The 13,381-nt window shown below is 38.5% G+C and overlaps 1 protein-coding gene across 2 annotated transcripts in view; it reads right to left on the bottom strand.

Moving 5' to 3' along the window:
- Window positions 1–9,891, bottom strand: part of gxylt2 (glucoside xylosyltransferase 2) — a 25,784-nt gene extending 15,893 nt beyond the window's left edge. The window contains exons 1-3 of one of the 2 annotated variants that reach the window (XM_015024972.1): window positions 9,411–9,889; window positions 2,860–3,058; window positions 1,625–1,756 (exon numbers count right to left, since the gene is read on the bottom strand). In XM_015024972.1, coding sequence (XP_014880458.1) covers window positions 1,625–1,756; window positions 2,860–3,058; window positions 9,411–9,697 — 618 coding nt within the window. In that variant the 5' untranslated portion in view covers window positions 9,698–9,889. Of the gene's footprint in view, window positions 1–1,624; window positions 1,757–2,859; window positions 3,059–9,410 lie in introns of both variants that reach the window. The other variant, XM_015024973.1, reaches the window with a different exon arrangement.
- Between the last annotated feature and the right edge of the window lie 3,490 nt (window positions 9,892–13,381).

Here is a 13,381-nt window from a genome sequence, read left to right as displayed (position 1 = left end):
CAGTTTTCCATGACTGGCATATAACCATTCATTTTAGCTTTTAAACTGGTTATATTGATCCCGTGTCCAGACAGAAGGATGATCAGTAGCCTAGCATCATGACCTGCTTGTTCTGAAGATCCTGCAGCTTCCACTTCTTTTCCTAACATGGCGCCTCCTCACCTTGACTCTCATACTGATAGGAGGAACCACAGAGCTCAGAAAACAGGTATCTGTTGGGGGCAAACACACTTTTAAAAACTTTTAGAATTTAAAATAAGCATATCATTTTTAGGTGGGTTTTTAAGTTATGTTTATTAGAGTAATACTATGAAAAGTCTAGCATCTTTAAGCACATTTCCTAGAAAACATTTTTTTAATACATTTAAATAATCATAAATAAGCTTTCCATTAAATTTCATCTCTGGATTCTGTTATCACTGGACACTGGATTGTATTGTTGCTCTTTGAAGGGGAGCCAGTCTGATTTTAGGGATATTTGTTAGTGACATTTTTACTATGGAAAAACACGCACGCACGCATGCACACAAAAACATTGTTATGCAAGCAGTGTAGTGGAACTGTAGAGATTGGGAGCTGTAGTACGGAGCCATACTGTCAGAAGAGATAATGTTGAGATAAAACCTGACGTTTTTGGAGTTTTCTTCTTTACAGCATACAATATTTTGCATAAACAATATTCATAAGGCTAAAAGGAAGTGCTTACAAATAATAAGCAATCCCCACACTTATAAAATTTTAAGTCAGGTTGCAGTTCTTTTTTTTTGTTTTTGCAGCTGACAAAGCAATTTTGCAGGATAGAGCCTGGATCTGCATGCTTTTTTTGTTCCAATTTCCACTATAACTTTCCATTGTTTTCCACTCACAACTCTCTTGTTGGGGTCATGTTTCCTGTTAATCAGCCAGCTGCAACAACTAGTCAAAGGTTTTCTAAAAAAAAATAACAAAACACTTTTAAATGTGTATTTATAGTGGGTTTTCACTTCATTTTTGAAAGTTTTTTTATTATGAAATATCTTCAAAAACAGCAGTTAGTTTTAAAAGAAAAATCCAAATCACAACCGAAATTAAGATCTTATTCCAAAAGACCTGAGTATAATTTCCAGTCTCTGGAGTTAGATTAAGCCTTTGTCAAGATTTAATTCCTCACCTGTTTTTTTCCTTGCACTTGAAACTGTAATATGTTGACTCTGACTTGTTAAACTTTACCTCCTTGTTTTAGGGTTAATAGTCACTGATTGCTATGCAGTGAGAGGAGAACATCATAGATTTGCTGCACCAGCATTATGTCCCTTTTATTGCTAGAAAGCCAACTGCTATTTCAATGGACAATGGTCTGAAAAGAAAAATCAATACCAGAGCACAAGCTTTGCTTAATGAAATCAATGGTTTCTGTCTCTAGAGACAAGTCTGTTTCTTTGAGTGTGCACTGCACACAAATGTGAGAAATCACCCATGTAATTAATTATATCCATAAACTACACCTAGAATTAACTGCTGGAGTGGGAAAAACAATAAAGACAATAAAGTTGTCTAAAAGAGAAAAAAATTATTTGCTTGCTAGCCTATTAGTGACATTAAGCATGTTGAGGATATAAGATGAGAAACTGTGCTGTGGTCTTACAGGTAGGAAGAGTCTCTGAGCAGCACAGGGTTTGAAGAGCTTCTTCCACTCCTCAGCGTCGCCCACAGAGAAAGAGATGGGATAGATGCTGTACTGGAACCTAGCTGAGACCGACTGAGGCCACTGGTTCAGCTGCATGGGAAGATATACACATCTCATGAAAATATATTTCAAATAAAGGCAAAAAGGAAGTAAGATATGCACCAGGAAATTGGCTGGTGACCAGTACAGAGCAAAAATACGCTTAATGATTGAGGATTGGATAATCACAGATAGTAGCTGCATTTCCATTTATCATATCATTGCGCAATTTGAAATTTAAAAAATAAATTTGCTTAATGGAAATACACCAATTTAGAGTCCATCATGGTGGAGCGGGGGGAGTTTTGAAGAGAGTGACATCACATGCAAAGGGTCATATTGTCAAATTGGTTTTCTTTATTCACTTGTGTTTATTTGCCTACTTAACAGCTTAAGAGTTTGATTTGACCATCAATAAGTGTCCGTATGAATCCTAAATGACCATTATAATTGGTGGCTGATCGATCGGCACACCACTAGAAATAAATTTTACAGAAGCTACAGCCTAAATAAAGAATAGATAAAAGTAGCTGAAGGTCAAGCTCATAGAAAGTGAATATGTCTTTGCTAATCAGTGAATTTTGATCCAGAATTGGCTTTGAGAGTCACAAGGACTTGGCAAGCACCTACCTTGAGTCTCTTAGCACTGTGGCTGCTCCTACATTCCTCCCTGTTCAAAGCCAGCATATGTGCAACACTATCCAAGCTCAGACTGCCATAATTCCCCTTTTTTCCTCCCAAACAAGAGTCAACACACAGCACTGATTCAGCATGCATGAAGGCAGGCTTGTAAACTCAATATTTGAATGAATGCTTTAGTGTTAAGTTTGAAGTTCATTAATTGGAATTGTTTATGTAGCTGGTGACTTACAACATTACTGGAAAGATCTCACACCATGTAAGGTTGATCTAAAAATCTTAGTTATGTAATATGTTCCTGTTTTGAGACAAAACATCAATATCTGCCTGTAAGCACTGAGAAGAAGTGGTATGTAATCTATTACCAGGGAAAAGACACACCATAGATACAAAAACCTAATGACTTTTCATGGAATCGTTGCATGCATTGAATCCCTGGTTCCAGTGTGACATTATTGAGCCATTTAACAACTTGTACACATACTCCTAGAATTTGCATGATGAAGGTCTCTTACCCTTTCTTCAAACTCAGGCGCCAAGGAGTCCTCAGCAAAAATGTGAAACTTGATCTTCTTCAAGCTGAATAGCAAGGCCGACTTGAGCATTGTGAGGGTCTCATCCAGACGTTTCCCACAAGCCACCACAGCTAAGTGCATGACTTCCTCAGGTCGCCTGCGCCTGGTCACAGGTCGGATCATTTTGCCCAGAAATTTACTGGAATACACGAGAGAAAAAAAGCTTAAGATATGAAACACAGATGAATGACCAATAAAATATAGAGGGGAGACATAATAACAATAATAATCCAGATATGAAGAAATTACTGCCAGAATTAATTTGGGGTGTCAAGTTTTTAAACCTACATGTGCTTATAGATATCAGGAATGAGAAAGATGATCATTTCCTGTATTGGTTGTTGAATAGTTTATGTTCTGCAAGATTTTAATACTACTACACAAAATGTATGGGCATAAAGCCATGTCTTTTTCTAACAATATATTACAAAAGAAACCAAAGTTAGGTTGCAATTAGAAACCTACACTCAGTAAAATGCATTTAGATATTTGAAAAAAACAAAAGGACTTGTTTGACATTTACTTCAATCAATGTTATATTTTTTAAAGTTACAAATAGAGTTTTCAATACCAAAATTTCTTTTCATGTTCATTTTAAGGTGTCATCATTTTGGCACCATGCCTACAAAAGTATAGAGTCCACAGTGTTTCTCTGCATCAGGATGGGATAACTTACTTTTGTCCAGATGTCAGAATTTATTCTATAGATTTGATCAACTGACACTCTAGTAGGGATGCACAATATGGACTTTAAATTGCATTAAGATATTTTGAGGTATTTATTGCAACTATGATCAAAGTGAGGATAAAAAAGTATTTACAACTTCCCTGCAATCTTTTTTATGTCTCTTACTGCATACAAATACTGTTCTTAAAAGACAAACCCAGCTTCAAAATAGGCAACTTCAGGACACCAGCTACATAAAGATGTGAGATTTTTGTGGCTAATGCTCTCATGAACCAACATTGGAGAAAGTAGTAAAATTAACAATACCAACAATTTTTATTTACTTTTTTTTTATACTGACAATTTATCATTGTCAGCATAAATCAAAATCCTTATCACAATGTGAATTTTTTCACATCAACAATAAACAATACAATAATTGCCCATCCCTACGCCCTAGCTTTTTGACTCGGCTCTCTCTTCACCATGGCAGACCGGTGCAGTGCCCACTTCACTGCAGATGCTGCGCCATCCACCTGTCGATCTCCCATTCCATTTTTCCCTTATTCGTGAACGAGATCTCAAGATACTTAAACTCCTCCACTTGGGGCAGGACATCTGCCCCGAAGAAGAGAAGGCACTCTACCCTTTTTAGGCTCAAGACCATGGACTCGGATTTGGAGGCACTGATCCTCATCCTTGCCGCTTCACACTCGTCTGCGAACCGCTCCAGTGAAAGCTGTAAATTGTGACCTGATGAAGCCAGTAGGATCACGTCATCTGCAAAAAGCAGAGATGGCCACCAAAATGGATCCCCTCAACACCTTGGCCATGCCTAGAAATTCTGTCCATGAAAGTAATGAACAGAATCGGTGACAAACGGCAGCCTTGGCAGAGTCCAACTCTTACTGGAAATGAGCCCAACTTACTGCCGGCAATGCAGACCAGACTCTGACAGCGGTCATACAGGGACCTAACAGCCCGTAAAGGGCCCACTACCCCATTTTCCCAGAGAACCCACCACAGGGTTCCCCGAGGGACACTGTCAAATGCCTTCTCTAAGTCCACAAAACACATGTAGACCTGTTGGGTGAACGCGAACTCCCAAGCACCCTCCAGGACCCTGCTGAGGGTGTACACTGCTCTTCCTGAATCCAAGGTTCGACTATCCAATGGACCCTCCTGTTCAGCACCCCTGAATAGACCTTGCTAGGGAGGCTTAATAGTGTGACCCCTCTGTAATTGGAGTACACCCTCCGGTCCCCCTTTTTGAACAAGGAGACCACCATCCCAGTCTGCCAATCCAGGGGGACCTCCCCCGATGTCTATGTGATATTGCAGAGTCGCGTCACCCAACACATCCCTACAATATCGAGAGCCTTAAAGAAGTCCAGGCAAATATCAACCACAGAGTCCCCAGTCTGAATCCAACAGTCTCACTCAACATAAGGGATCCCGTTCTGCAGAGAGACCTGGTCTTCATTTACTGAGTTTGTAAAAAACACAAACATCTCATAAAGCTATAGAAACTTTTCTAAGACTAATTGGAAGCCTTGCCCAATTTAGTAGTTTCCATGAACTATGTAGGTAACTCCACCTCCTCCCAAGGCACCATGCCCCCTATGATCTTTTTTCCTCTTTTTTAATTTATATATGCCTTCATGTGTATATGTGTCTATATATATTTTGTTATTTATTGTTGTTGTATGTTTATTCTTATTACTTTATTTATTTAAATTTTCATTGTGCACTGGGACAAACAAAATATCTCCCTCTTAGGGAATCAATAAAGTATTATTATCTTATTATCTAATTTTATCTTATATACACATTTATTTACTTTATTTTATTTTATTTACTTTCTCTCTCTTTCTTGGGTTGCTTTGTTTATGTTTTGTGAACACGTTATCTGAATATACTCTACTTCTGTATGTTAAATTGAAAAATATACAAATAAAGTTCTAAAAAAAGAAAAAAAGACCAAACAGAAATGTGTCTTTGTTTGGTAAACGTGGTGTGCCATGCACAGTGGACCATGTTGAAGGACTGCTCCCCACATCTGGAAGCAGTCAATGGAAGCCATTGCAGTTGCCAGAGAGACAGCAGGACATGAGCTCTCTGTCTGCAAAGCAGCACCACAGCAAGGTTTATTAGCCCGACTTATATATATGCAAAGAAAAGAAGGGCAAAAATTTACAGCATGATTAACAATAACGCGGAAGAAAAACTGAGACATGCAGAGGGAACAACCAGAGCAACAGTTGTACCAAAGCACAACTTCAGGGCTTTTTAGCAATTAGAATGGAACTGGGTCATTTAATGGACTCTGTAGCTGCCGGAATCAAAGACATTCTCTGAACATCTGAGGAAGGAACAAAGCAGAGCTCTTTCACACAAGTGATTCCCTAATCAATCGCCGAAGGAATGGAAGTGGCATTATTTGCCACCGGAAAGTCTGACTAAAGAACTGCTACTGTTTGAGGTTATTTAGATGTACTGTACTTTGTTTCACTTTTCTGAGTTCAATAAAAATCAGATCAAGATTGGGAATATATATTAAATAGCAAAAGTCTTGGAACTTCTTTATTACAGCACAATCTCTTCTCTACTAATGTCAAAATCAGAATTGGTGGAAAGCAGCGCATAATTGTCAACACTCACCCAGATGAGCATGACTGTCAGAAAGCTAAGCACAAAATCTAAAAAATAATTTAAATCATAGTTAGCAGTGCAAGACGCTGGGTTCTGCTCTGGCTGTTGGACCGGCTCTTTGAGCTACTGAGACGTAACAGTTTACAGATGTATTGGACGTTTACCAGACAGTGGACTCTCACATCTAACATCTCCTTAAAGCTGCAGCATGTAACTTAAAAAAAAAACATATTGAAACTTTTGCTGTCCTAAGATGAGATAAATACTCTATGAAAACAATCGAGCTCCTCTGCCTTCTCCAGGCACAAAACAGATAGCCATGCTCACAGGGAGTTTTGCATTAGAATTGTTTATTTTAATGCAACCTGCATTTGACTTTGAATGAATGTTTCCTTAGCTCCCAATGATTCATTTAGCTGTAATTTCCAAACACGTATACAGCAGACTTCTCCTGATGAGACTCTCACGGTGAGTCTCATCAGGCTGCTCAGGCAAGCAAGGAGATCTCAAAACACCCAGAGCAGAGAGAGCGCTCAGTCATACAAGACGACATTTTTATGGTTCTGTGTAATGTTGCGGTGAGAGAGTGACTTCTTTACTGCCAGAAACGCTGCTTAACTATAGTTGAAGTGACAGGGCAAAAGATTTGTTTCAACACAAAACATCAACAGAATCCTGAACCTGAACATATGCAGGAAAGAAGGCAGTTTCTCAAACCAAATGTTGTGGAGAAAGACTACTTTTTTCCCTGACACCAAAGCAGAGATGAATAAGTACTACTTGAAATCATGAATGCTTGTCACCTCCTGTTGATTGTGACGCATGGTGGTAGACGTTTAATGGTTTGGGCTAGTAGAGCCACTGGGTCATTCACCAAGGTTCTTGAATAACTCGGAGTACTCCTCTGTATACCAAAATATTCTAGCATCCAGTGTGAAAGTATTTCACTGGCCAGGTTAAATACAACATCTCAGTCACAAGTTGACTGAGATGTTGCAACAAACGGCCACAGACTTCAAGGAAATGATGGAGTGTTTTAAAGAAGCATGCAGTCATGAAGTGCATCCTTTAGGGAACTGTTGCAAAGATGTTTATACACACCACTAACTACAGCAGATAACTTTTTGACTTACGGTTGACTAAAGATTTGGGATACAAAGAGAAATAAGGTGGATTCCCCATTTTCAGCTTGACCAGTCACCAGTCACCCAGAAATGTTAAATGATTTTGTTAGATAAGCATATTATATTGCGTCATATCAATCGCAGACTTGAGAATCGAACTGAATCGAAATTTGTATCATGACAGACTTTGTCATATCAAGAGACATATCGTCATCTAAACAAATTGATACATTGTGATTAGGCCTGTCACAATAACAAATTTTACTGGATAATAAATTGTCCCATGATTGAGACCATTTAAGCAATATAGTGATATTCCCACAGAAATGTGAATATTAGTAATAGTACTAATCAAAATGGAAATTGAGCTCATCTAAATTTATCATGCAATTAACTGATTAATTGCTTATTGTGAAAAGCTTAGTATCATCATCTAAACAAACTCATACAATATCACATTGCAAAGGACAAAAATCATAAAACATGAAAAACATAAGGGATGTACTTAGGGTTGCCATGATAACACTGTCTGAGGAAAATGCTTCACAAGTATTTGCAGGAGAGAACTACGTCATGAAGGCGATCAGCCTCTGGGGAGGCGAGGAGGACACCAGAGAGGCCACATTTACAGAAGTCCACACATTTTTCTATCATGGAGGAGGCCACAGAAGCAAGTCAAAGCTTTACAAAAACCGCAGATTAAATATCTAGTAAATATGACTAAAGAACCATTTTAAAAGTAAGAAAAATGTCTGTACTTTGAGCAAAACTGTGACAACAGTTTTAATTGTGAGGATGAGGGGATAAACTGGAGCCATTTTTTCCTCTATTTTTGGCTGCAGGAAGTGATGTGATGTGTCCAGAGGAAATTTAAAGATTAAAATTTGGACATGTGTTCATCTGGTAAGTCTTGCAGGAAATCTGTCTGGCTTTCCGACTTATAGACGAACAGCACAGGAAGGAGCGGATTCACCACGGAATAGGGATTGAAAAGGACAAGCACAAGTAATTTCTGTCCCAGAATATTAATCTGGCACTGCATGAATGATCCCATCCTAGCATTTTCACCCTAATCGTCTGTAGCAAAAAAAAACCTGGACTTTTTCTTCACTACCTCCTCTAATCTTAGCAGTCACTCTGCAACATTTTTCATCTGGTTAAGTCTCTTATTTCCTCTCCTTTTTTTCTCTAAGCGGGCCCACCGGTGACCCTTTTCCACCCATCTCCCTTATCAATACCAAGCACACGCAACAGCGGCGTGCCTTCTGCAAGGACGCAAAGGACTTTTCCTCAGTGCAATGCCTTGATGGCTCTTTATCTAGCGAGCGGTGTCTGGGGGCTCCAGCCCCGGCGTCTGTGCTGAATACATATTACGGTAGAGGGGGGGTGTCTCCACTTGTGACGCTGTCAGTCAGACTGAAGGTGAAAGCACAAGGGATGCATGAGGCTCAAGAACATAAAAACACTGGGTCCATCCTGTGTAGCAGAAAGCGAAAGTGACGTTCCAAGCCTGATCAGAGATTTTCTGTAACTCCCCAAAAAGAGAGAAAAAGAACAACAAAAATAAATAAATAAAATAAAAAAATAGATCAGATAACTTTCAGCTGAACAGGATGGGCTTCCTTTATATGCTGCTTCTAATAATATCTCACTCAGTTTGTACACATGTGCAATTCCTTTTTTTATTATTATTAATGCAAAACCTGTCTATCAAGGTCACTTTTGTACCTTTAAGTCAATTAGAAGAATAAGATGACGTCTAGTTCCTACAAAATGGGGTTAAATTATAAACATACTGACAGTAGGGGATGATTTACTGCCTCCTGTAGTGTCTATGCACGCATTACCATACGTTTATACATATTTTCAGCCAAATACATTATGTTAAATGCACAAAAGGGAGAATCTTTACAGATGAAGCTTCGCCCTTGATCACACATTTTTGAAATAGAGGAATTCAGTTTAAAATATGACTAAAAAGACACTAAAGAAAGAATGATGAGAAGGTTGGCTCCTAAGCAAAGAGAGGTACAAACTGTCTTTTTTACCTTTTTGCATTCACGCTGCCCTCTCTTCCAGTCGCCTTGCCCTCTTTTCTCTCCACACGCTCGCCGACTCCAGTGGCTGATTTTCTGGCCAACTTCGCCACGGCGTCACTTCCCACATACTCGACGAGAAGCGAAGGTGGGGATCTGCCGACCTCCTCCAACTGCCGATCCCCTCCAACTTCCTTTGGCGGCGGCTCGTCAGCGCCGCCGTTCCCCCCGAAGAAGTACACAAGTAGAAAAACTCCGAAACCCACGGCGATCGCAACTACTTTGCAGTGGATTCGCATGGTGAGAATGACTTGTTGCGGGTGGAAGAAGCGACGGCCACGGCCGAGCTCATGTCTACGGCGGAGGGCGAGCGGCCCAAGTTGGCATTTTTTGTCACCGCACCCCGCTCGCAATTTTCTGCAGATGATGATGGAGAGCGGAGAGCGCTTTCTCAGTCCATGGAGGGTTTTAGACGGCGGAGGAGGGGTTTCTACAGCTTTACCGTAATGATGCACGTACAGCTAAAGTTGCACGTACATTGCAAAAGTGGTCGTGTACTTTTATCTTGTATTCACAATTTCTAAAGTATATGCATTTGACCACATGTTTACAAGTACCCGGAGTTACGCACATTTTTTAACGGTTTACAAATCATGTTTCACAGATACAGCTATCCAAAGTTACACACAAAGAAGCTTAAACGGAATATAAATCCAGTATTACACACGTACAAGTATTTTGAGACTATTTTCTCTCCACAGTCGTGCCATATTTTCTTAGGTTGTAATATCACAAACTTCTGAGTATTTTATTGGGATTTAATGTGATTCCCAAAACAAAGTAGTGCATAGAGTTGTTAAATTATTTGATGGATTGTTTCAGGATTTATTATAATACTTTGCATCACCACTTCTTTGCTGTAAAAAAAAGCTGCAACTCTGGGGACCTACCAGTTGACACATCCAGACAACAGAGTTGTGCAGTACTGCCTATTTTGGTATCAATGCCATACCAAGTACAGGGCCAGTATGGCCGATATAAATACCAATACTTTCTATTACTCATGAACGATATAGACTGAAACTTCTTACCTTTAAGGTGTTTTTGTGGTTTATCCTTTGAATTGCTTTGCTAAATTTTAGGACAGAATTTGGGTAAAGTTTATAGGTGTCTACAAAATATTTAAATTATACATATAATTGCATTTATTCCTAGAGAAAGTGCAAAATATTATTTGAGAGCAAATTAAACACAAAAACTCTTTTGAGCTAGGGTTGAGAGACTAATAAAAAATTAGGAATAAAATTCAAAGAGCAAATGTGAACCTGAAGTATTGATCTTGCCATATTTGGTGGTACTTTTGGACTTCCATATAAACCCATAGATAGAGATAGGAAATATATTCAGGAGCAGTATCTCACTATAACAAGAAATCTTCTTGTTACAATGAGATGCAAAACTCGTTAAAACAAGAAATGTTGATGCCAAAATCATTACACAAAGAAAATTAATGCAAAACTCATTAAAATGACAAGTTTTCTCATGTAGACAAGAAACTCTAGATAAAACAAGTTTCTTGTTACAAGAAGAAACGTTCCTGTTTAAACGAGTTTTGTATCTTGTTAAAAAGAGAACATTGCTCATCATGAGATATTTCTCCTGAATTTATTTCATAGGCTTGGCAGTTAAACACTTGCATAGCCACTCGGTTTCTTCCAGATGTCAAACGTCCTGCAAAGTATCCCTACATGTGTTTAAACATGAAGATTTTGATTTTAATGAGATATAAATCTTGTTATGACAAGTTTTATATCTTGTTATAACAACAGAAATTCTTTTTATAACAATAAACTTCCTTATTTTAAACAAGTTTTGCATCTCATTATAAAGAGAACATTTTTTAAATGTTTTTTTTTTTTTTACAAAACTCTGGAAAAAATCCATATTATTTAGTTTTTCTATATTTAGGACAGGTTAGGAATTAGGCAGGGTACACTTCAAGCTGAAACTTCAACCTGTGGGACTAAATTTATGCAGTAATTTTTTGTTAATACACATTTGAAAATATCCAGAAACAAATTTACTCACTGTGCAAAAGTGAGTGAAGAAAATACATTGTAGTTTGAAATATGACTTTCATAAGACTCACTATTTTATACCCCGTGCGTATATATTTACTGAGCTTCTTGTTTTTATCTCAGACTCATTTGAACTGCGGTTTAACACTTCATATTACGGTAAAATATGGACGCGAGATTAAACGGCAGTGAGAGCTTCTTGGTATAGCCCAGCTTGTTTGGGGTGAGTTATTTATTTTCCTGTATATTTTTAAGTATCGTAACAGTGTCCTTAAACAGTTCGCCTGTAGCGCATGGGACTGAGCAAAAATCTTCTTTCAGCTGCTACATTGAAAGGCACGAGGACATACATCACGTGTTAGCTTCCTGTACGCTACATCGGCTAGCTAACTGTAAACAGAACTCTCTTTAAAAACCATTGAAATTACCATAAGTTTTGTGTCCGCGGCAAAATGTTTTGTTTCTTGGACAAGCATCTAATAATTTACGATGCTGGTGACGTATGTTTAATTTCGGGCCACGTACAAACGAATTAAACTATTTATTTACAGATACTTAGCGCTAAAAAGTAATTTTAAGCCTTCATCTTTGGGTTTGCCAAGTATCAGGAAAATGTTGTGCTTTTAATGATAAAGCTAATGCCCGGGAAATATGTTAGATGTTACAGGTTGGAATACTTGTCCAAAAAAAATTATTCTGCTCAAACCTTTGTCAGTACATAAAACCTCTTTTCATATCCGTTTTGGAAGTTACCAATGTGTTTTCGGTATTGGGCAGAACGTCTGATAAGTAAACCATTCTCCTTAGAAAACATGCTATTTTTTTATCTATTGCGCTGTTGCACTTTTTGTTTACAATCTTGCCTGTTAGAAACATGGGTCTTCTGCAATATCCTCCTGACTACCAGGAAAAAAAAAATATTGTCCAATCACCATTTTTTTTTAAATCCCACAGTCTTTCTAAGGTAATAAAAGGTTTTATGCACTTACTTTGTCTCTTCCCATAAAATGTGTTATTACTGATGAACTCCATNTTTNTNAATTAGAAAAAGTACGTACAAAAGTCCCACCCCTTCACTGTGGTATCATTGAAAAGCCCTAAATGTCCTCTCCAGATACCAAAAGGAATTAATTCAGTAGAATGCAGGGGGTGATGCAGGGGGTGGGAGATATTCAAGTTTAGAAATGTCCTCTACAGAGGACAAAAATGAACTACTACTGGTAGTCAGGAGGATATGACCAAATTGTCAATAACCACGTCCTCCACCAGGTGGGGAGCTGGGTGCTATATTAAAAACTTGGTGCCTTTAGTTGGAATGCAGTGAGTGAACTGATGATTCTTGCTGTCTTCTATGGAGGACCAAAACTGACATAATAAAAAAAATAAAAGCATATATATTTAGTTTTTCCTTGTCCTTACACATGAGTTTCCGTCAAGAAATGTAGTGATCCCTCGCTGTAACGCGTTTCACCTTTCTCGTTCTCGCTGCTTTGCGAATTTTTTTGTGCAGTTTTTTTCACAGTGCATCCTGATTGGCTAAACAGTCTCCGAGCTCCTTCTCTACCTGTGTGCCAATAACGTTACGGTATTTAAATATAAGTAATACAGCTTGGCCATTCAGGAGATGGAAACTGAAACTTTGAATGCCAACTGGAAAAAACTGTGGCCAGAGGCAGCAGAACCCGAGCGCTTGCTTGACGAGCTCCATCGCTCTGTCGTAGATACAGCTGTGAATCTCGCGGCTCAGGTTGGAGGAGACACTTTAATGACATGACTCCGGATCACATTAAGGCCCGATTGATGAACACGCACATCCGCTGACCTGAAAACAGGTTTTGTTCTTTGGTTTCAATGTAGAGTATTTAATTATGCTGTATAATAATTGTAAGAACTAAAGGTAACTAC

This window comes from Poecilia latipinna, unplaced genomic scaffold (assembly GCF_001443285.1).
Source record: "Poecilia latipinna isolate Pla-1442-1.1 unplaced genomic scaffold, P_latipinna-1.0 Scaffold3895, whole genome shotgun sequence".
In the NCBI taxonomy this organism is placed as follows: Eukaryota; Metazoa; Chordata; class Actinopteri; order Cyprinodontiformes; family Poeciliidae; genus Poecilia; species Poecilia latipinna.
Note: the sequence above shows the minus strand (reverse complement) of the source record. Positions and strands in the feature narration are given on the sequence as shown.